General features: G+C 50.0%; 1 protein-coding gene across 3 annotated transcripts in view; it reads right to left on the bottom strand.

Annotated features, from left to right (window-relative positions):
- Nucleotides 1-21,693, bottom strand: part of GPSM1 (G protein signaling modulator 1) — an 88,171-nt gene that overhangs the window by 23,682 nt on the left and 42,796 nt on the right. For 2 of the 3 annotated variants that reach the window (XM_086763872.1, XM_086763874.1), the window contains exons 9-11: nucleotides 20,109-20,235; nucleotides 6,048-6,118; nucleotides 2,296-2,475 (exon numbers count right to left, since the gene is read on the bottom strand). In XM_086763872.1, the coding sequence (XP_086619998.1) occupies nucleotides 2,296-2,475; nucleotides 6,048-6,118; nucleotides 20,109-20,235 (378 nt within the window). The remainder of the gene's footprint in view (nucleotides 1-2,295; nucleotides 2,476-6,047; nucleotides 6,119-20,108; nucleotides 20,236-21,693) is intronic. The other variant, XM_086763873.1, reaches the window with a different exon arrangement.

Raw genomic sequence — 21,693 nt, 5'->3', positions numbered from 1 at the left:
TTTTTTCCACACACTGCTGCTCTGCACATCCTGTTGAATTCCCTCTACACTGTTTCACTACCATGTGCACCACGCGTGCCTAGGAACTAAAAATGGACTCTCAGGGCTCAGCTCACAAACCCAGAGCAAGCAGGGAGCTAACACACACTCTGCAAAACCAGGGCACGCAGGGAAGAGGCCCTGGGAGAAGAGCTGGTGAAAGGACCAGGCTGCAGCTGGCAGAGCCAGAGCCACCCCTCTGCAAGGGCAAAGCCTGGGCTTTGCGTTCCTGCTGCACGGCCCTCATCCCCTCAAGGATGAGAGGAGCTACGTGTCCCTCACCTGCTCACACACATCCGTCAGAATCAGGGACAGCACAATCCCCGGGATCCGAAAGGCACCTCCTGTGACTGGAGTGCATATGTCTACACTTGCTCTTTCATGGACATTCACCAAGACCCCACCTGTACTGTCACAAGGTCACTGGTGGTTGGCAACATCCCACGGGGCCTTTTCTTAGACACAGCCCATGTATTCAAAACCCCACTCCTGAGGAACACTTTCTGCCTTGCTGTTGATGGAGCATGACTTTTGTTTGGTTTCTGGCTGAGCGTCTGAGTTAAAAATACATGGCTATTTCTGGCAGAAGTGGGTTTTTTTCTGCTTTTGTATTGCCTTGGATGCCCCCGTGCTGCTGTCTCCTTTCTGGCTCAGATGAGCTTTGTTTTCCTTCTCAGTGATCATGTTTGCACCGGTGAGCAGTAGGAAATGCTTTTCCTATTAGAACATATCCACGAGCACTGTTGGGAATGAAGAATGAGCTCAGTGGAGTCTAAAAAAAAAAAAAAAAAAAGCTGTTGGTGTAAAGATCCTGTCTCCAGCAGTCAGGGAACTGAAAATCAGGAATGTCTGTGGTCAGAACGGGATGTGTATGTGTGCACATGCACACAGGTACAGAGGGACATGTTCTGCCCGTGACCCACAAACCAGGAGAAAAGGGCTCAGTGCTAGAAACACTCTCAAGCATCCTCACTCTACAGACAGGCTTCATCCCAAGCTCTGCAGCTCAGACCCTTTCTTACCCAGCACGAAAATATTTTATTTTGTTTTTCTCAAATGCCAAGAAAAAACAGGCCTGGCTTTCCTGGCTTGGATTTATTCCATCAGAAATCACTGCATGATCACAGGACTGTCGTAGTGTGTACAGTCTCAGTACAAAGCAAGAGCCCAAATACCTTCAAGCACTTGTGTGATCATTAAATCTTCACTGTTACACTCCATCGCCTGGCAACAGCAAGCTGAGGACTTGGAGCTTCTCACTTGAGATCACCGAGTTCAAATATCTCCAAGCCCCCTCCCACGATCCAGAAACATGCCAGCACTTGTGGGTGTGATCCCCATCTCCAGGACTGAGAACAAAGCCAACACAGCTGCAGGAAGCCTCCCCTGTACACTGTATTTGCCGCGTGTCACAACAAACATCGACACAACTGGAAGATAACGGCCTAACAAACAGCTCAATTGTTTAGGATAAAGACATCAAAAAGGCACGTGGAGAGCTTTCCAGGGCAGGGATCCCCCCGCCTTCTGGGGAGCCAAGCACAGGCTGAGTCAGAGCTCTTCAACACCCAACGCAGGACTTGCCGCATGCCATAACCCATAAACCACTGACATCAGGGCCTGCTCTTCTTGCCAGCTTCTGCTCTTTAGGAAGCACCCTCCACCTAACTTGCTTCCAAAGAGAAGCTCCTAGGCAATGATCTTCTATCACCTCTGCCTAATGACTGATGAATTCAGAGACCACTCTGCACAGTGCCACTCTGGAAACCATCAACGTGATCAGCAGATGAGAGGGAACAGGACCTAAGGTGCCAGATTTGGAAAAGGCAACCAGCATTTTTGGTTGCTCATCAACCTGAAAAGGGTTCTGTTTCTTGAAGGCAACAAGTCCACTCCTCATGAACCCCAGGAGGCTGATGAAGTGAGGATCCTGACAGTCCCAAACTCAGGGAAGTTCAGGTCTAGACTCAAATCCCTCAAGAGAAGGTTACAAATACCACCACTAAATGCCAAGCTCTCAAACCATGACGGAGATTGGTACCATTGTTCTGCTTAACGAACAGTGAAGCTGAGGCTCAAAAAGGCAAAATGATTTGCCTACAGTTGCCCAAACAGTCAACAGCAGAGCTAGATGCAGGCTCTGTTTTCCTGCCAACAGGCCGCATTGCCACCCCCATACCAGGTCAGAAACGAGGTAAGAACAAACATTCTATAAGAAACTCCCAGAAAAAAGGAGGAAAAAAATAATCTTCCTACCAACTGTGACACCTGGACTCGGACTTCACTGGTATCCAGTGGCGATGTACTTGACCCCTGGGACTTTCTCTCTGAACTGGACTGGTGCTCCCGGTATTTCTTTGACCTCGCAGGTAACGACAAGAACTCTTTTCCTGAGATCTTCAGGTCGCCCACATGATGGCTGTCCCCATTCTGGTCCTTGGGAAAGCAAAAAATAGTCACTGCACAAAGTGCCCGTCTCAGGTTTATGTGGTGATCTGTTGGCAAGTAGCCACAGATTAGAAGATGCACAGAAGCGAGAAGTTAACGTGGAGTTTAGGTGGTGTGAGTTGCTACTCATGATCTGCAGGACTGAATGAGACACTTTGCCTATCTCTGCAGTGGGTGATTTTAATGAGCAGAGAGGAAGCATCACCCAAACAATACACAGTAGTCAATTTCTCCACAGGGAGAAGTCAGGAAGAAGTAGCATCCTCTTAAAAAATCCAGGTATGGAGGTAGAGACATGGCTGGTTTATTTACAGGCTTAGGGAATGACGGATGAGAGGTCCAGAAGCACTCACTGCTGCTGGTGATTTCTGGCAACCGCACTCACAAAAACCTCTTCCAAACAGACTGGCAAGCTCGTCTCGCCCAGATTACCCAACCCTTGGCACCCTTGGCACAACCCACTTGCTGTATCTTCACTCCTTCCCAGCGCCCAGCCATGCTGCAGCCCACACTGACCCGTGGTAACCTGCCCATGCCCCCAGGAACATGGCTATGCCAGATGTTCCACAGCATTTCCCACCTCCAGGATCTGGCTCCCAGCACAGACGGGGCAGTGCCTGTCTCAGTGTGTCCCACTGGCTTCAACAAGAAGAGCCCTGACCCAATGGTTTCCGAAAAGGCGGATTAACATGAATGGCTGGAGTCCCGCTCAGCTGTTCTGCCAAGCCTCACGCTACCAGAAGCACGCGGGGACGGCAGGGTAAGTGACTAACTACAGCAGATGGTTACAAGCCATCCTTCACTGCTGTCCTCCTCTGCTCTCTTTAAACGCTTGCGCTCCGTGCTCCCGTAGACATACAAAATATAGGATTGTCACTGTGCAACGCGTGGGGAAACTGAGGTGACAGAGAATGCACGTCTATCAAAGTTTTTGTTCCTTCTCACTTTGCTCTTCCAGGCCCTGCCCTGTGCCTGGATCTCCCGTTCTCAGCCCCTTCCCGTAAGACACACACACCTCCGTCCCTTCCCTGTCAAAAGACTCCAGTTAACGGCCCTGCCCGCGTTATCATAACAGCCTCATTACTGCTGCCACACAGACGAGGCCCTCGTACAGAAGCACCAGCAGGAGCATGAAGCGTTTAGCTCCAAAGACACTCGTTAAAAGCACCAGGCATTTTACATACAACCGGTGGGAACAGAGTGCCTAAACCTGCCTGATGCTTTGGGCTCCAGCTGTAAACCACCTCTTCATCACATGTAGAGCACGGAGGGGACTGCCTGGGGTGTCCTGGCTGCAGCATCGACATGAGGGTGAAAGAAGCTCAGGTACAGCTCAGGAGACGACCCACAGGCCCACAAGCTTGGGATTTAAGAGCAGGTACACCGAAAAACGAAGGACACTGAACAGGATCTGAAGTCACAGTAGGATGCTCTAGCCAAAAAGACTTCTCCATTTCTTGCAATACAAGCAGGAATAGTGAGAACAAGTCAGGAGAAATTCATTTCCCTAGATGCTACGGATGGGATCAGCTGCAGCCAGGTAGTGTCCACATTTTGAAAAGCGGCACAAAGGTGGATTTCAGAACTGGAAAGAAGCTGCCTTACTGCCTTAGTTAGAGCCCTGAAACTGTTTAGTTCATGACAAAAAGAATAGATGACTCAATTATGGCATGTGAGCACCTTCAGGGTAAAAACCAGCAGGTGATAAAGAGATTTTTAGTCTGGTAGAAAGAGGAATAAACAAGAACCAATGGCTGGGAGCTAAAACCAGAGAAGCTCAAAACAAGGAACAAGGAACGAGGCACAGGTTGGAGAGAGCAGGATGAGCAGGGAAGCAGCGTTCCCGCTATCTGCTGAGGCATTCAGAGCCGACACGGGCGCGTCCTGGCACATACGCTCTGCCCAGGCACACAACGCCATGCAGAGGCACCCGACAAGAGCTCCCCGCCCGCGGTGAGAGTCGTCCCTGCTGACCTGAAGCCCATCTCTGGCAGAGACAAAGGGCAGAGAGGGTGGGACAATAACCAGAGGGTGCTGGAGAGATCACAGCTCGTTCCACTGATTTATCCTGTACAATCTTATCACCCTCACCACAGCAAGCTGGAAGCAAACAACCCTTTCCCATGACTGCAACCACCTCTCCTCTAAGAGCCGCAGCGGGGGAGAGGAAGGGGAGCTGCACCCAAAACACTCTCGTGAGGAGCAGGGAGCTCGCACACACCCCACAGGATCACCGCAGGGGGAACGGGACAGCCCACCTCTGACTCCACGCTTACGGACCACCCACAGCCCCTGTTTGTTCCAGCCTCTCCATGACACCCCTGAAATCCCATAACCCTGCCCAGAGTACTGAACGAGGCTCGGCTTTCACAGCAAAGAGTAGGAAACCAACAGCAGTAGCAGCAAACCACACATCAGCAAACCTCTCCCTGTCAGCACCCTCTGGGCCACGCCGCTCCAGTGAGGACACACAACGGGATGTCTCCCTGAAACTGGGCACAGCTGTCCCCGCTATCAATGCCCCAGAGATGGAGTCACACTGCTTAAAGCAGGTAGGAGACAAAATAGCCAGTGGGCAGTTGGAAGAATTAAAAAAAAATAAATTAAAAGTTCATTTGGCATTTAACTCCCAAAGAGAGTTAATTCAGGGAGGAGCTTTTGTCCAGCCCTCCCAGTGCTTACTGGGATGTTTAGGCACGCAAATAGTTTTGCAAGCCTGTGGTTGTTTCCCTTTGACCATCTGTACCCACCTGCAACTTGGGTGAGTTTTTTCTCTTTGTGACACTTCTGTAAAAGGGGAAATGCTCCCTGAGACACTTGGGAGAGCTGTGCCTGGAAAGCACTGGATGAACGTGAATTCATCTGATCTAGTTGGGGATGTCCCTGCTCCTTGCAGGGGGGTTGGATTAGATGGTCCTAGACTTTGAAGGTCCCTTCCAACCCTAACCATTCTATGATTCTATGATTCTATTTGTGCCAAAGACCTGGGCAGACCCAGTGATCCTGCATGGGGTTTTCAGAAAAACTTAAATGGTCTCCATAGAAAGGTTCAGTGCCTGCCAGCTGACCGTAGAAACAGCCTTTGCCCTGGGGAGACTGAGAAAACACTGATCTGCTTGGATCTGACATTTCCAGCAGCACACTGGAGCAGAGCCCCTTGGAACAAAACCCTCTGCCTCCTGCAACGCATCCTCTCCCGCTTCTGACCTCTCCATCCCCGCTCCTGCTGAACACAGCGCTCTGCTGGGGTAATACGGCACTGAGATTTGCCATCGGCCGCTAAAGAGACTAAAATGCTAACGATTATCCTCTCAATAAACGGCTGGTTTTTTTTTTCAAAAAAGCATAGAAGTGGCTTTTTCAGCTTTCAGTTGTTAAGTGCCTTTTTAGTCAGAGCAGCTGTTCCTCCCCTCCAAGCTCTCTGGAAACCCTCTCTGGTTAATCCCGTTGACTCCAGTGATATCTGCTAATTGCGTACTTCCCTGCAATCCAAGCCAGACAACAAGCCATTACAGATTCCTACTGGTATTTAATCTTTGAGGCCAGACGTCTTTGCTTACCTTCTCAGAAGCGAACTTCAGGAGGTCTAAGCCATCCATGCTGTTCCTTTGGAGTCTCTTTGGCCTGGCTCCTGCAAAACAATGCACTCTGGCATCAGGAGGGCGTCACTCGCCAACAGCACTAATGTCACACAGATAAAATCCAAACCAGGGCAGGCCCTCCGCTCCTGTTGACTACAAAGTCAAGAGGACGGGATGCTGCAGCTGTGCTGTCCTTGAGATTCAAATGTGGATTTTTCCTTTATTGTTTTGGGTGTTTTACAAAACAAAACCACAGCACAGTCAGCAGCAGCCAGGGCTGCGTGAAGCTTTTGCTATCAAACCAGTGGCTGGGTCACGCTATGGCCCTGATCTCAACTGAGGTCTCTGGAATTCAGGAGTTACAGCCCCCACTCCAAACAGCAAAAGCCAGAGGACTGGCATTGAGAAAAATCATAACAAAAATATAGTTTAACAAATGAGTGGATTTGTTGCTTTATCATCATGTTTTTAAGTAAAAAAAAAAAATGTATCTGGAATGCAGCTTTGAGCTTTTCTCCATGGTCACAAGGGCTAGAAAACTAAGTGAAGGAGTAAATATTTTCTAACTGTCATAGGCCCAGCCATAAGAGGAGCAAAACCTTGCCCTGAACCTGACAGAGAAATACAGATTTGGCAGCATTCACGATGTTTATTTGAGATTTCATAAAATTAATTTTAACGCGGTATTCCAGCAATAACAGAGTGGGTGAAACACAGCTCAGCTCCAACTCCTGCTTCCCAAACTCTCTTTACCTTCACATCTTGCTCCAGCCTGCTTCCAGCTGCTATTTCCCTGCTCGCTAACAGCCAGGATTTACAAAATGGCCCTGGGATGCCTTCACCACATGTGGGAAAACTTCTGCTCTTTCACCTTCCCGCTCCCCTTCCCCGCAGCCCGGTTTGGCTGAGCACCACGTGATGTCCCACACCAGCAACACCAGACAGGGCAGAGACGAAAGCTGTCGGCTCAAGGTCCCGTGACAACTTCCAAGCTTCAAGGGAGATCCTGGGGGAGGGTGAATGATTGCAAGCGAATTGAAACCCATCCCCACGCTGAGCCCTGAGAACGGAAACCACTGAGCGCTGTGTGGTTCCTGCCACAGCAAACTCACCAAACCTAAAGATTCCCCAGTTTCCCACCACCACCCAACAGCACCCTTGCTTACATTGCCGCAGCCCCCACAGCCCCCCTTCGAACGCAGGGTGCCACTGAGCTGCTGGACTAACTTAACGAGAGAGAAGGCACAAAATTCATAAATCAATGCAAGACTGACTGTAAGCAGAACATGGTGATTAAATGGAAAAAGCCACCAGGTAGCAGGGATTCATTCCTGCAGGGCTCCAGATGCGACCACAGTTGTATCCGAACTACAGCAACTCCACAGACGCCGCTGCTTTGAAAAGTTCAACCTTGCTCAGCGGCATGAGGTACAAAGAGAAGCTCAGATCACCTGGGAATTCACTAGGTGAACCACCTAGGTATCACACCTTCGTTCTAAGTGACCTAAAGGTGATTTCATTGCCCCTCGCTACTTCTTTGCTACCCTGAAATTATTTACTTCTTGCAGCCATAAAGACTCAAAACTGCAAAATACTTCTGCACCTTTCTGACTCTCTGCTCCAAAAAGCACGTTAGCATCAGCTCCGTTTTAAGGTGACTTTGTTACTAGGCTTTGAGTTCAGAAGGGACTCACATCAGGGTTGGTGAATTGGTGCAGAACAGATATTGATGCGAGCACACAGCAAGACCAGAGAGCAAGGATGCCATGATACGCAGCCGCCATTCCTACCAAACTCTACCCCCTTCCGCACTGCAAAGCCAGCGGCTCGCTTGGCAGCAGCTCCGTAACACCGGGATTTGATCCCGGAAGGTCTGCAATCGCTGCTGACACTGGGAGGGTTCAGATACGGGGCTGCCCTTCCTTTGGAGCAGGCAGGAAAAAAAGGGATTTTCTACCCTCAACAAAGCAGGCAGAATATGATTTCACCATTTTTAGTCCACGATGTTTACTGAGATATCTTATCTAAGGTGTCTTATGCTTGCTAACATATCTTAAGCACCTCCTGTGAGCAGTGAGGCTCACTGGTATCCAACAGCCCGAGCTGGGTACTAGCGAAACGACGTGGTTATTTGGTAGCTGAACACATCTGTTGTCACAGGCTGGATGTGCACTCAGCCATGAAAACAGCTGGAAGGATCAAGCCCAAGCCCTCTCCCACCATAAATTGGAGAGGGCTGCATCGCTCTCGGGGGGCAGGCACAACCCACCACCCCACAGCGAGACCCCTTCGCTCCACACAGCTGAACACTTCTCAAAGGCATCAGTGATGCCAGTTTTCACCTTGGGGGACCCAGAGCTCTGAAACAAAGCTGAAATCCTGTACCAACCCAGTGGGAGACACAAGACACCCCTCACCCAGCTCCCATCGCTCCACCACACTCCTACCAGTGAGCACCAGCACGGAGGAGGTGGCTGAGCAGCGGTAGGGCAGCCTCCACCGGCCCCAAGCGTCCTCCCACGCTGCCTAATGAGCAAAGGGCTTTCGGCTGCTGCCACATCGGTCAAGCAGGAGCTCAGCGAGGGGAAGGCAGCAGTGGGCTGTGCCCAGCAGCTCCCAGTTACACACGATGACATTCTGGACACACTCTACATCTGCTCACAGCTCTCAGCTTCCCTCAAAATAACCTGCAGTCTTACGTACGGAACAGCAAGGTTGGTCTGGAATAAGACACCCACAAACACTGAACGGGATCGCAGGTTTGGGTCTCAAAGCAATGCCCAAGAGGCAAGGCCAGCGTCTGGAAGTGAGTGTGCGTCACAGCGGCTTTTAACGGCCACTTCCAGGAAAGCAAGAAAGAAGCGAAGTGTGTCTGATTAGATAAACACACATCGTTTCCAACAGTCTAGTCATTAATTACACACCTCCGTCCTCAGGTGCTTTTGTACATTTACAACAGCATTAAGCCGCCGTCCAGAAACCATTAATCTCTGCTCCGAGAAAACCTGCCTTCCCCTTTGTTAATTTAATATACGGAGTCAGCTGAGACCACCCCAGCAATTAGGGCACACAGAACAATTTGTCTTTTCCAGTTGTTTTGATGCTGGTGTTCTTCTGTTACCACGCGGTTTTCACGTTCAATTGAGCTGGGAGAGGAAGAAGTTAGGAGTTACAAACTCAGCTCCAGAGCCGTCCAGCTCAGCTATTTTCTCCCAGAAGAAAACACAACCAGCACGAGGGCCAAACGCCAGCCTCACAGCAGCCCACGGTTCTGCCACCCCCACTCACCCCGGGCCGTCCCACAGATGGAGCAAGCAGCACCCTTCAAACAGCAGCTAGAAGAACTAGGAGGCTACCTATCAGTCAGGGCTATCGCAAACCAGATCGACTCAGGCAGCAACTCCCACCACGCGTACGGGAGCTTCTCCCCTTCACTCCAGCGTACTCGTCTTCCAGGAGAGCAGAGAGGTTTCCATACTCACAAGCATCCCGCGACAAAAGTCATCCCATTAACTTTCTGTCTCCAACCAGGACATTCCCTCAGATGACTCCAGACGTAACTTTCCGCCTCCTCCAAGTTATTTTTCCCAGAAATACCTGCAGCACCACCTAATACTCAGCAAAAGTTCAACTCTGCCTCCTTCTCCTCAGCACCGATCGACACAGCAGCCACAGATGCAGAAGACTGAGCAGCTGAAAACCTGGGTCTGTTCCTCTAGAAGGTTTTCTCTCTCTCCAGTATTTATTGGCATGTTTACCAAGCCTACTGCAGAGTAACGGAAAACCTCAGGGGCATTTCTAAATGCTCTCTCTGTCTTGAAGGTTTACTGAGGTCTCTAACAGAGCGAGTTGAAACCTTCTTGTGAACATCAGCTGAGCAACGCTCCTGACTGGCTGTATTCATGCCTTGTTTTCCTGGAGCTCCTCGGATGTTGTTCTTTTCAGTACTCATGCTCAGAGTTGTTGTTTCTTTTTTAAATATTTTTTTTCAAAATCTCTTCCACCCCGCCCGTGATCTCAACACCACCATGAACCAAGGGTGGTTTTTTTTTTTTCTCACTTCTTGCTTTTGCAATTTGGTTTCTGAGGTGAGTTTAACGGTTTTCACATTCCTGTATTTTAAAACTCAACAAAGCAGTCACCTCCTGGAAGAGAGCAATGAATTCCAGGGAGGGAGAAGTTTACTGCAGCAGAGCAGTGGGAGACGGTTGTGTGCTTCCTTGCATGCATGCATATATGAGACACAGCCCCCTTACATCCCCTCATCTTGCAAATACTCCCTATTCTTCTGTCTTTGGGACACTAACCCCATAGATCCACATTAGATAACCCATCTAGCTCCTCATTTTTCCCTCTGTCTCACATCCCCACCCTGCAGCAGAGACAAGGATAGTCCCTCTGCACATCCTTCTGCTACCTGTCATGACAGGATACATTAACAATTTATCTGCAATGTCTTCTTCACAGCCAGAAGTTTTGTAATGCCTTCTCCCCACCTTCCTTGGGCTTTTTAAGCTGAGCAGTGAAGAGCTGCACTGGGCCCTGCACAATGGAGAGGAAAACCAGAGAGCTGACACAGTGCAGGCAGCAAGCACAGCATCTCCACCCTGTTCTTCTCCCATCCCCTTGGTCTCTGGCACCAGCTCCATAGTGCCTGGAAGGGCAGGAACAGTATGGTCTCCAGAGGGAAGGACAACTCCTGTATAACAGGCAGGCCCTCCTACAGGCAAGTCTTTGGTTTTCAGGGTGCAATTAGAGGAGAAATGTTCATGTACCAAAACTTCTCCAGCAGTATCTTGCTACAAAGGGAGATATAGCCACAGAAAACACAAGAAAGTGTTTTATTGGAGGATGGTGAGAGGATCATCCCATGTAAACATGCAGTAGGGCAAAGCAGGGTAGACACTGTGGGCAGAGTTTTGTTCCTCTATGGACAGTCCCCATATCCAGCTGGCGCTCCTGAGACTTCAGTGTTGACAAGATCAAGCAGAACGCGTGTAGCAGCGACTCAGGGAGCTGTGCCAGGAGCTTGCATCAAGCTGACGTGTGCTTTGATAACTCCTAGGCTCTTTCCCATCTCCAGCAGCTTGGAGAGCTGCCTATTCCATCCCTGCTTGAGACAAAGCAAAGCCCCCCGATGAGGACGAAGTGACAGATCTATTTGCAGGCTGGGAACACGCTGTGTCCCTCTGACGTGGCTGTACCAGAGGAAGCAGAATTAAACCTGACAGCGGACTCCACAGAAGACTAAGAGGGAAAGGTTGTACGGCCAACATCGCTCCCCCTCTGCCCCCAGTGCTCCCAGCCAAGCAGCACGCACAGCTCAGCGGCCGCCGTCACCCCACGGAGCACAAGCTTTGCACTCCAAAGAGCACAACAAGTCTTGGCATAAACACTTGCTGTATTTTCAGGAAAAGGTCATTTCTCTCTGTACCTGTATTTACTGAGGTACTGACTTGTCATTTGGGCGAGCTCTTCCAGCCCAGGACAGTACATCTGTACAGACCCCAGCATCTCAGAACCTTGATTTTGGCAGACAACTCTAAATATTGTTCAGTGTGATTAAATTAGACCAGCCAGCCAGTTGTTTGGGGTGGAAGACTGGTCTGTAAACCCTACCAAGCTCAGAAGTGACAGTGGAGATACAGTCCAGCAACGCAAATGCTCACAGAGCGTCTCAAATCATACGCTACTGACATCTAATCAGGAAAGCTCTGTCAAGTAAGTGCTCTATTATTACAGCAAGCTCTTCAAAGAGGAAAGGGGGAAGGGAAAAAAAAAAAAAAAACACAAGCATACACAGCAGCAAGAAAAGGAGGGGGGGAGGCGGGAAGCAGCCTCCAGTAGGACAAGCATCTCATTTAAGGCTTTAATTAGTCTTCAAACATATAATGGGTTCTGGCAGTATAAATCCACTTGACCTCTATTATTGCCAACACTTGCATGATAAATTCTGGCACTTGTTTTCCCAGTTGTTACCAGGACAGAACAATACTTTTCTCTAAATAGAGGATGCAAATAATATCAGTTATTTATGACTGCACCATAAAATGCTGGCACCAAGCTGTTGTGTGTCGATGCCTGGGAAGGACCATCTGCTTATTCCCCAGTCCTTTAGACAGGAAAGGACCAGGGGAATCCTGACAGGATTATGGAATAGGGGTAGGTGGGCAAAACAATGTTTTTCCCCCATAAGTTATTTGAGGGCTTTTCTGGCTGCACAGTCTAGACAAGAGCCAAGAGCAGGTATGGCTTACAACAGAACGGACAGTACACATGAAAATAATAAAGTCAGCCCACAGCTAAGGGCCAGGGAATGCTGTGGGGAGGTTGTGTTCCATACGGTGTCACATCAGACTTCCTCGAGAACGCTTCGGTCCCGTGCAATGCCCTTTATCCTCAGCTCTCCATTGTCAGATTCAGGAGCCAAACGAACAGGAATGAAACCTCTTCTGCTGGGAAGATCAGGCTCCAGCGTGTTTGCTCTGACGTGCTGTATTCATTGGCACACAGACAGCACACAGCTGAGCAAATATCAACCTTCCAGACAGATCCTGAGCACTACAAAAACCTTCTCCAGAATAACAATTTTGCAGGTTTTTTTTTTTTCTCCATGGCAAAACTGCTCCTTTAAAAAAAAAGTTTATACAGTACACAGTAATAAAGAGAAGTTACTTTTCAATCAAGATGCTCATCTGCCTGATTTGGCAGAAGATGCTTTGTGTATGTGTCACTCAAGCTTTGCATCCTCCTGAATCTGGTCTGACAACTGGCCGAGAATAACAGGAATATCTCACATCTACATGGTGCCCAGGAGCCCCTCGCCATTTGGCTGACTGCATTCCAGGTGAGCAGCTACCACAGAGGCTTCTCAGATGAGGAGAGGGAACAAGGAAACACTCTGGACCACTGGCTGAAGAGCCCTCACACTGACATGGAAGACTTGGAGGAAAAGTCCTCCATGGAGACAGAGGTGGCACAAGGGGGCTACCTTCCCCCCGTGGGAGCAAAGCCAGCGTAGCTCAGGAAAGCTGCAGTCTTTGAGTACAAGGTGATCTTACATCTTGTAGCCTTACAGCTATTACTAATGTCGGGCACATCTTTGATTTCAGCTTTTTCCACACACACGCAACGGGCATTAGTTTTTTCTCTAACTGAGCAAGACTGGAGTAAGGCTTATTTGCAAATAAGTTGACAATTGCAAATAGTTGACAATTCAGGCCAAAGAATGAAGTATTTTGGTGTGTATTGGCAGAATTTAGAAAATGCAGAGCACCCAATCATGCAACACATAGCAGATAGTCAAATACAAGCCTTGGAGCTTGTGGGAAGCTCAGAGCTGTGTTAGAGGCAGCCTCCTCTAACCATCACCTCTCCCCCAGGTAATGGTCTGCTTCCCAGATTAACAGTTGTGGGGACAGGAGGATTTCCTGGGAGATAAACTGAACTGGGTGCAGCAGGCTGGGAGAGGAACATAACCTCGGGGCTAACTGAAGAACAGCCATGAAAGGCTTGGCAGGAACTTTTGGCAGGCTTTCTTCTATGAGCAGGATTTTCTCTGCCACTATACAGCAGAGCCTCATGACCTCCAATCTTCCATTATCAGCTTGTGTTGAACAAGCAGAGATCAAAGAAACTGAGTTTGAGCTAGAGAGTGACACACAGTAATTAAACACAGGCTACATCTCCAGCAGCCTTGCCTTGCTCTGTGAAGTGCCAAAGCAGACCACAGGCATCTATATAAAAACCTTTAAGAGATAAAAAGTAATTCTAGCTCTGCGAGAAAGAACTTTCTTCTCGGTCCCTTTCTGCAAGAAAAATACAGTAAGCAGAGGCATCTTGTTCTTACTAGTAATACTGTACCATTGGGCAGAAGATCATCGTGACCATAGGCATTTCCTACACGTTGGCTACCAAAGGAAACTGTCTGTGGAAAGTGCATTCGGGAAGCAGACAGCACGCACCAGAGCTGGGATGGCTGCAGGAGCCTGGAACAGCAGCCAAAGAGAACTTCAGGCTTCCCAGCTCGGAGCAGGAGTTTGTGTAAGGAACTGACCATTTCCAAAAAGTTAGCTCTCCCCGCAACAAGAGGTCCCTTGATTTAATGGATGGCTTTGCCAAAAGCCACATTGTACCTTCTCTGCCACAGGCTTCAAGAACTGGCGTCTTCCTCATCTTCCCTTCCAGCACTTACAGTCTCCCTGGAACCAAGATAAAGCCAGCACCTGAGTCTCCTTAGCACGATATCCTCTCCTCCAGTCCCAGAGCATTTCCTTCGCTGCAAGCTGAGAAGTCTTGCTGTACTTTACAGCGATGCTGGGGAGGAGGCTCGCATACGGAGCAAGGTAAGAGAAGAACACGAAATACTTAACACTCTGAGAAAAGTATTTTAAAACTTCATAAAGCCAATACTGGAGCAGTCTGAACAGAGTGCTAAATTACTTGTTTGAAATCCAAATGACTCAGAGATTCATCCCCTCATCAGTGCTGCTGGAGTGATTTAACAGCTGTAACAGCAGAGCTTACTCAGCTTTGGAAAAGACTCATTACAAAGATAATGAAGAGGCATCCTTTAGAAGTTCTAAATCTTCACCCAGGAAGCCCCCCACGCAAGGAGCATTCCTGCCCTTCCTGCTCTGCATCCCTAAGCATCGATGGCAAGGACCACCACAGAGTCAGGTCTTTCTGGACACTTCCCTGCAGGTGCCTTACTGGGAGGCACGTGGGAACGTTTGCGCTAGCACTCCTCTGAGCTCAGAAGCTAAGGCTCCACTGAGCATCTGTTAGAGCACAAAAGAAGCAACCAGACCACCTTGCATTCTGCCTTCCACTTGGCCAAAAGCTACTCTGCTTCAGTCACCCACCTCATCCATCAAAACCCTGCATACGCAGGTACAATTAACCAGCACGGCCTCAGGCTTTCACTTTCAGAATTTAAAAAACGTTGAGCTGCAGCCCACCAGCTCCTGGGAAAAATCAAATACAGTTGAGGACACTTAATGTTAAGCAATTTCAATTGCTATGCTTACTCAGTCCAACCAGTAAGAACGGGGCAGGTTCTGTGCTGAAGCTGTTAGCAATGTGACCCCTGTACTCGTCTGCTGAGCGGAAGGCAAACAGTACCGAGACACCGAAATCGCAGCCTCCGTGATCAGGGCTGTCCCGCTATCAGGAGGACGCATCTCTCGGCTGTCACCCGGCCCACTCCTTCGCAGAAGGGTTGAGCAAAACTTGGAGAAGGAACATCCCTGTCAGTGGGCAGCATCCCAGCCCGAGGCACAGGCTGGCATGAGTTAGCAGCACTGCCTCCTTCCTGCTTTGCGTCAATAGATGGCTGGTCAACCCAGTGTATTTCAGCAGCCCTAAACGCTTCTTAGATACTTCAAAGATATTTAAAGTAAGCAAACAAACAAAAACAAACAGGCTGGGAAACATAAAAGTAGATTTCTTCTATCCCAGTCTAATTGATCCAAGGGTTCAAAGATTCCTGTGAAGAAGGCAAGCTCTAAACTGCACCGAGGATGCAAAGACTCGCATTCAAAGCCACACAGAGCTGATTATGCAGGGATGAGCAGTGCTCCTCCTCCTGAACACCAAACAAGCAGACTAGCCTTGCGCCCACCCTTTTTCAGCAGAAGATGTGCAGAGAACGGGAGAAGCCAGGCTCATGGCCAAATCCGTTCCTGGCCTCAAAACTCGTTGAGCATGGCTGGGCAGCAGTGTCCACGTACTGCAAACAGGACAGAAACCATGCCAGGAACCAGCTTACAGTGCTCTGAAAACACCTACAACGCCTTCTGGAACACCTGCAGCCCTCCCCACCCACGCCCAGCTGCCAGGAGAGGTGTTGCTTGGGGTCTCCTAACACTTACCGCTGCTATCAGAGATGACGACTGAGGCTGAGGCACTGCTGAGAAAAGCAGCCTAGAACTAGAGGATCATTTAGGTTGGAAAAGACCCTTAAGATAATCAAGTCTAACTGTCAACATAGTGCGGCCAAGACCACCACTAAACCATGTCCCCAGGTGCCCTGTCTACATGTCGTCTTAGTTTTCGCTTTGGAGAGACACTGAGGCTGGCCAGGACTGCTCCCTGCCTTCTCTCCAGCATCTCCACCCCTTTGATGGTGGGCGAGCTCCTTCTCCATGTTCCCCTCCCAGCTGGCAGCTTGCCCCATCCAGTGCCAGCCTCCAGAGTGGAGACCTGACCAGGGGGAACTGAAGAGAGAAACACTGCAAGTCCGTGCTCTGTTCAGCACACACCAGAGACCCAAGCTACCCACCCAGGGATGGCCCAGGGAGGCACCGCCACCAGGCTTGGACTAGGAAAGGCTCAGCATCCCGCTCCCGATGCACTGCTACGCACCAAGCACCCGGCACAGCAGACTCCTCGCCAGGCAGACGCTGAACCCGCAGCCCGGATCAATTGATCTAGAAAAGAGCAGGCAGCGAGGGTGGCGGGGGCAGCCAGCACTCCCACTCTGCGGCTCGCAGCGGTGCCAAGGGCAGGGTTGGCTGTTTGCACCACGGGATGTCTCCCAGCACCAGGCAGGGGTTCTTGTTGTTCATGTTGCCTTCACCCCTACCAAACAACTCCTTTACAGGCACAGCAAGGTCCCTTATGTCTCATCAAAGGCAAAAGCCTCCGTTCTTAACTTGCCGTGTGCAAACAAGGGCAAGACCAGTTTTCAGGGCCACGTTTTTGAGTGTTTGGAGAAACAGACACAACCTCTGTTTATATTTGCTTCATGTTTTAGCTACTCTCGGTTTGTTGCTTTAAGCTCTCTGTGTTTGCATTTCTTGACAAGGTCGTTGCTTTCACAAGACTTTTGCAGCACTGCTCCGCTTCCCTGGCCTCCAGCTTTGTCTTCTGACGTCCAATTGCTCTCAGAATATTAATTAAAATCACAAAGGGCTCAGGAAGAGGAGCCAAAATAGCAGAGGAAAACATCAGACTCTCCTTCCTCCCTCAGGGCTCCAGTGGGAGGCAATGCCCAAGACTGAGAAGGAAAAGCAACCCATGAAGGACATCATAGTCTGATGGTCTGGCGCAGGGCTTCTCAGCCAATGGTACAGATTTTCCCCAAGCTTAAGTCTGCTATGAAACTTTATTCTACCTACTTGATGAAATTAATGTGTTTTCTAACATGTCTGCCCTATCGGATTATTTTAGCGTCCTTATGAATATGCAGATATTTTATGACCTTAAGCGGAGAAAATCATCTGAAGGGAAAAAAAATATGAAAGCTCTTCTCACCATGAGACTTACTGACATCAAAAGGCAGGGATGGTTCAGAAGTCAACGTGAATCTCAACTCTCACCTGCTTCCCATTATAGAAGCAGATGTTCCTCCTCCTGTAAATTCCTGCTATTAATAATCTAAATAATTACACTTTTCTAATAATTTAATAGGTGCACAGGAGGGTACCAAAGTTCCTGGCAGCCATCAAATACATCTCCTTTCTCCAGAGCTCAGAGACACATTGGTGGCCTCTCTCTTTCTCCACTGAAACTCAGAAAGAGAGAGCCAAAGCAAGAATAGAAGCTACGGAGAAACGAAGGGAGCCAGGCTCCTCTCCGCAGACTGTCTCTGCAGACCCATGCTCTCTCCAGATCTCTGTGCCACAGGGACAGCGCCTTTCCCACCCGAGGTGCGTCTGTAAAAGCATGCTCGTGGCCAAGCACTGCAACACTCGCTCCCTTCCTCCGGTAAGGTGCTGCTTCACAGCCCCAGCCCACGAGACTTAGGGGCAGCTGATTTTTACCCCCCGAGTAGGTTCCCAGGACCAAGCAAGGGGCAGCATCCCCACACCCCAATGATCGAAGGACTCCTGCTGTGCGAGGAAACCTGCCCCCCAAACGCTGCCTCTCCCTCCCTGCACTGCAAGCCTGACTCATTTGCTGCTTTTCCTCCAGAGAACATTTTGTCCTCCTGCAGACAACAGCCCCAGCCTTGGGAATGTGAGCGATGGCACTACAGATTAACGAGGTCACTACAACCTCCAGCAAAGGCTGCCTCTGACTACAGCCACAGCCCCTCTTCCCACCCTCCGGCGACCACGCACGCAGACCAGCACAGCTCCGGCACTGTCAAATGAGAGAAAAATCACTACTGGCTCCAGATGTTAACACAGCACAGGCACATCTGGATCACTGGAAGGCAGTGAGCAGCCCACAGGCCACACCAGCTCTGCCTTTCCCTGTCTCACCTTCAGAGCTAAGCCCAGCAACCGGCCAGGCTTGCCACTTTCCTTAAGCAAAAATCCCAACCCTTCTGTGTCACACGCTCTCCCAGTCTCATGTTGTGAGATGCAGTTGAAGGGCGATGCCAGGGAGGTGGTGAGGCTGTGTCACCACCCGTGTCAGGTACACTGCCACACACCAGGCTCAACCCTCCCCAAGAAGGGCTCTGCTTGGTACCAAGACCCTCCCTGACACCCATGGTACACTCTCCTGCCTGCAGTGGGACACTGGATCGCTGCCAGACACCAGACCAGTCCATAGAGGCTGCATTCAAGCCCAGGTACAATGGGGAGGTGTGTTAGGAGAGCAGAAACCCCCTTGCTCTATTTTTTCAGTTATTTCCAGATAAGAAAAGGCTGTGCACTCCTGCTTGTGCAATTCAGTCAGAGCTGCAGAGCCCCTCTCCCAGATAAACCTGGCCTGACCCCATCCACTGCAGCTCTTCCACACAACACCCTCGTACTTCCCATTGAAAACGCACCTCAGCACACGGCAGTCTCATGCCCACGCGATCCTTGGCGCTGCCCTCCTCCCACACCCCTCCATTCCCCAGCGCGAGGGACCTGGCACCCTATCCGCTCGTTTCCTCCACACCTTGTCCCAGGAGCCACAGCAACATCAGGGTTTATTTCCTGTTCCCCTTTCAAAGCAAAATAATTCGTCAAAAGGAAGCCCCTAACGAGGTGCCAGAATGAACAGAAGGCCCTAGCTAAGAAGTTTCCCAGCAGTTATAAATACGGAGTTGACACGCAAGAGGAGGCTGGGGCAGCTGTTATGGCCCACATGGCCTTTGAGGAAACAGCTGAGCTCCTGAAGGGACACGGCCGGGCACACCAGCTCCCTCACCCACAGCTCGAGTTATCGGGAAAGGATTTAGCACCAACGTAGCAGGCAATACAGAGAGCAAACACACGCAGCCAGCCTTTCTCCCTCCCAGAACATCGTTCCTCAACCTGAGCATCATTTTCTCTACGCCAGTTCTACCAACAATAAAGAGAACACACCACCCGAGAAAATGCGGCTGCACTAACAAGGTCATATTTAATCAGCCGGCACCTCCCAGGATGCAGTTTCTTCTGTGTGAATTAATAAGTTTGTCCACAGTGACAGAGCAACCAGCTGGCAATGCCCTGGATGCCAGGCACCCACAAATGCCTGCAGTGGGCAGTTCCAGGACAGGCAACGGTCCCCAAGCCGGGGACACAGCAGGCTGGCAGCGCGCTGCGGCGAGGACTGAGCTGTGCTCTCCGGTTCCCAGGGAAGCAGCGACAGAATGACCCAGTGCGGCAAGGAAAGACATTTTGTCTGCTGTCACCAAGTCTTGCACATCTTTGCATCCAAGTTGGGCAGCACTGATGTGTTCCAGGGGTGAGACAGCACCCAGCGTGTGGATGCTCACAGCCTGCCTTCAGCCCATGCTGTAGGCTTGTTCCTTGGGTGCTAATCGAAAGGAGAGCAGCCAAAAGTCCTTGCCAGTCACCTTTTGAGAGCTTGCTCTATCAGTCAAATCAGTTAAAAGGTCGTGCAGAGCTTTTAAAGAGACAAAAGTTGGTTTGCTGCTTGGCACCCAAATGCAGATTAATTCCATTAACTCATTCCGTGCCCTTTTTGGGGCAGATCCTTCTCTGCCCTCACAGCACAGAGCAAACATACTGCTGTCTCCCTTCTGGTAAAGGTACTCAATAGCCTGATCTTGCTCTGACATTCACATTTCGCCCCCACTTGCACACACCTCCCATGCACCACGCCACATCTCTCATGAGGCCCTTCAGTGCCAGCAAAAGCCCAGGAACTCACCTTGTGCTTCATAGCCAGAGTAGTGGTGAGCCATGCCCGCGTCCTCGTCCCCGGGGCCCAAGCCGAGGGCTGACTTGAGCTGGGCCATGTTCACCTGCGCTGTCAGCTCACCGTTCCGGTCCCCGATCTACAGGGTGAAAACCAACAGGGAATGGGTTAAAAGGCAGCATCCTCCAAGCAAGCAGCCCCTAGCAAAGGGTTTGCAGGTCCCATATCAAAGCAAACACACAGCCAGCCAGGAGAGAGCTCGGAGACACCCTGAGAGACCATATAGCCCAGCTTTCAGCATCAAAGCAACTCTCCAAAACTACTCCTCAGTGATAACTGGGGAGAGGGTCCACACATGCTGTGCACCAGCTGCACCTCAAGATGCATTTCTGTGGATTTCAGTACCAGGAACTGATGGGAAGCAGCTCGCCTACTGCTAGAGAACTGGGACAGAGGTAAACGTGCACGTCTGGTCCGTCTTGTAGCCGCATATGGCTTGGCAGGGAGCCCTGAAACTCTCAGCCCCCTTCCTCAAGTATTTCCATAGTTACTGAGCACCAGCCAGCCACGCTACTATCATCCACGTGGGCAGCGTCACACTCGGGGCTCAGATGCTCCGAAAGCCCTTCTCTCCTGGCTCAGGTCCATACAGCTTTGAGTTGTTCCTAGTGATCCACCCACACAGGACTCCAAAAATCTTTTGGAGACATTTTTTTTTCCAAATTCCTATCTCTCACCGGCCTAAGGAAGCTGATGTTAAATATTCAGGAAGAGATATTTCTGCTACTTAAAATGAGGAATTGCAAGACATGCTGCTAAGCCCTTCTCAGAGTTTAACAAAACAAGAAAATTACTGTGCTGCATATCACCAGAGAGGTCACTCAGAAACAGCCTCTAATCTTCAGAAGAGCAGCAGCCTCGGTTACAGAGGAAGACCTTGGCCGTTCCCTTGGAGCGGCCTGACTCCCTGTTAAATGCCTTGCAACAGCTCTTTTGTGGTCCTTCAAGATAGACCGCAGTACGACCCATCCTAGAACAAAATCATAAATCCCCACATTATTTATGACAAGGTCCCAAGCACTAGTAAAGGGAGGCAGATCAAACGGCTTATCAGGCATAAATCCCCTGCCAATTACAAGAGATTTGCTGTTGACATCATCTCCAGAGAAATTACTATGTCCTGTTAGGTCTCACAGTCCTTGATGCTGTTCAATGCTTCCCTGACTTCCACTCCTTCCAGATTCTCTCCAAGGCCCCACACACCATAGCAGAGCCCTGTTTTCTGCCCTCAGCTCGGATGTCTCCATTTCCCAGGAGCCCCCTGCCACTCGCAGAGATGGGAAAGGTACTGCGGAGCAGTGTCAGAGCTGGGACAGCTTCCAAGGTTTTTAGGTGCACATCCTTCAGTCCAGCTATTTCAGAAGAAATCATACAGTAACCTCTGATCACCCTGCAGCAGCTTCCAATGTGCTCACCCTGAGCAGATTTCATTTGGATTCAAATGTCACCGTCAGATTTATGTTGGCGGAGAAGGAGGAGAGGGTGATGAGAAGCGAGCTAAACACATCAGTGTGCAAAGGTCAAACTTCACCAGGTT

The sequence above is a fragment of the Chlamydotis macqueenii genome, chromosome 20 (assembly GCF_036417535.1).
Source record: "Chlamydotis macqueenii isolate bChlMac1 chromosome 20, bChlMac1.mat, whole genome shotgun sequence".
NCBI lineage: Eukaryota > Metazoa > Chordata > Aves > Otidiformes > Otididae > Chlamydotis > Chlamydotis macqueenii.
Note: the sequence above shows the minus strand (reverse complement) of the source record. Positions and strands in the feature narration are given on the sequence as shown.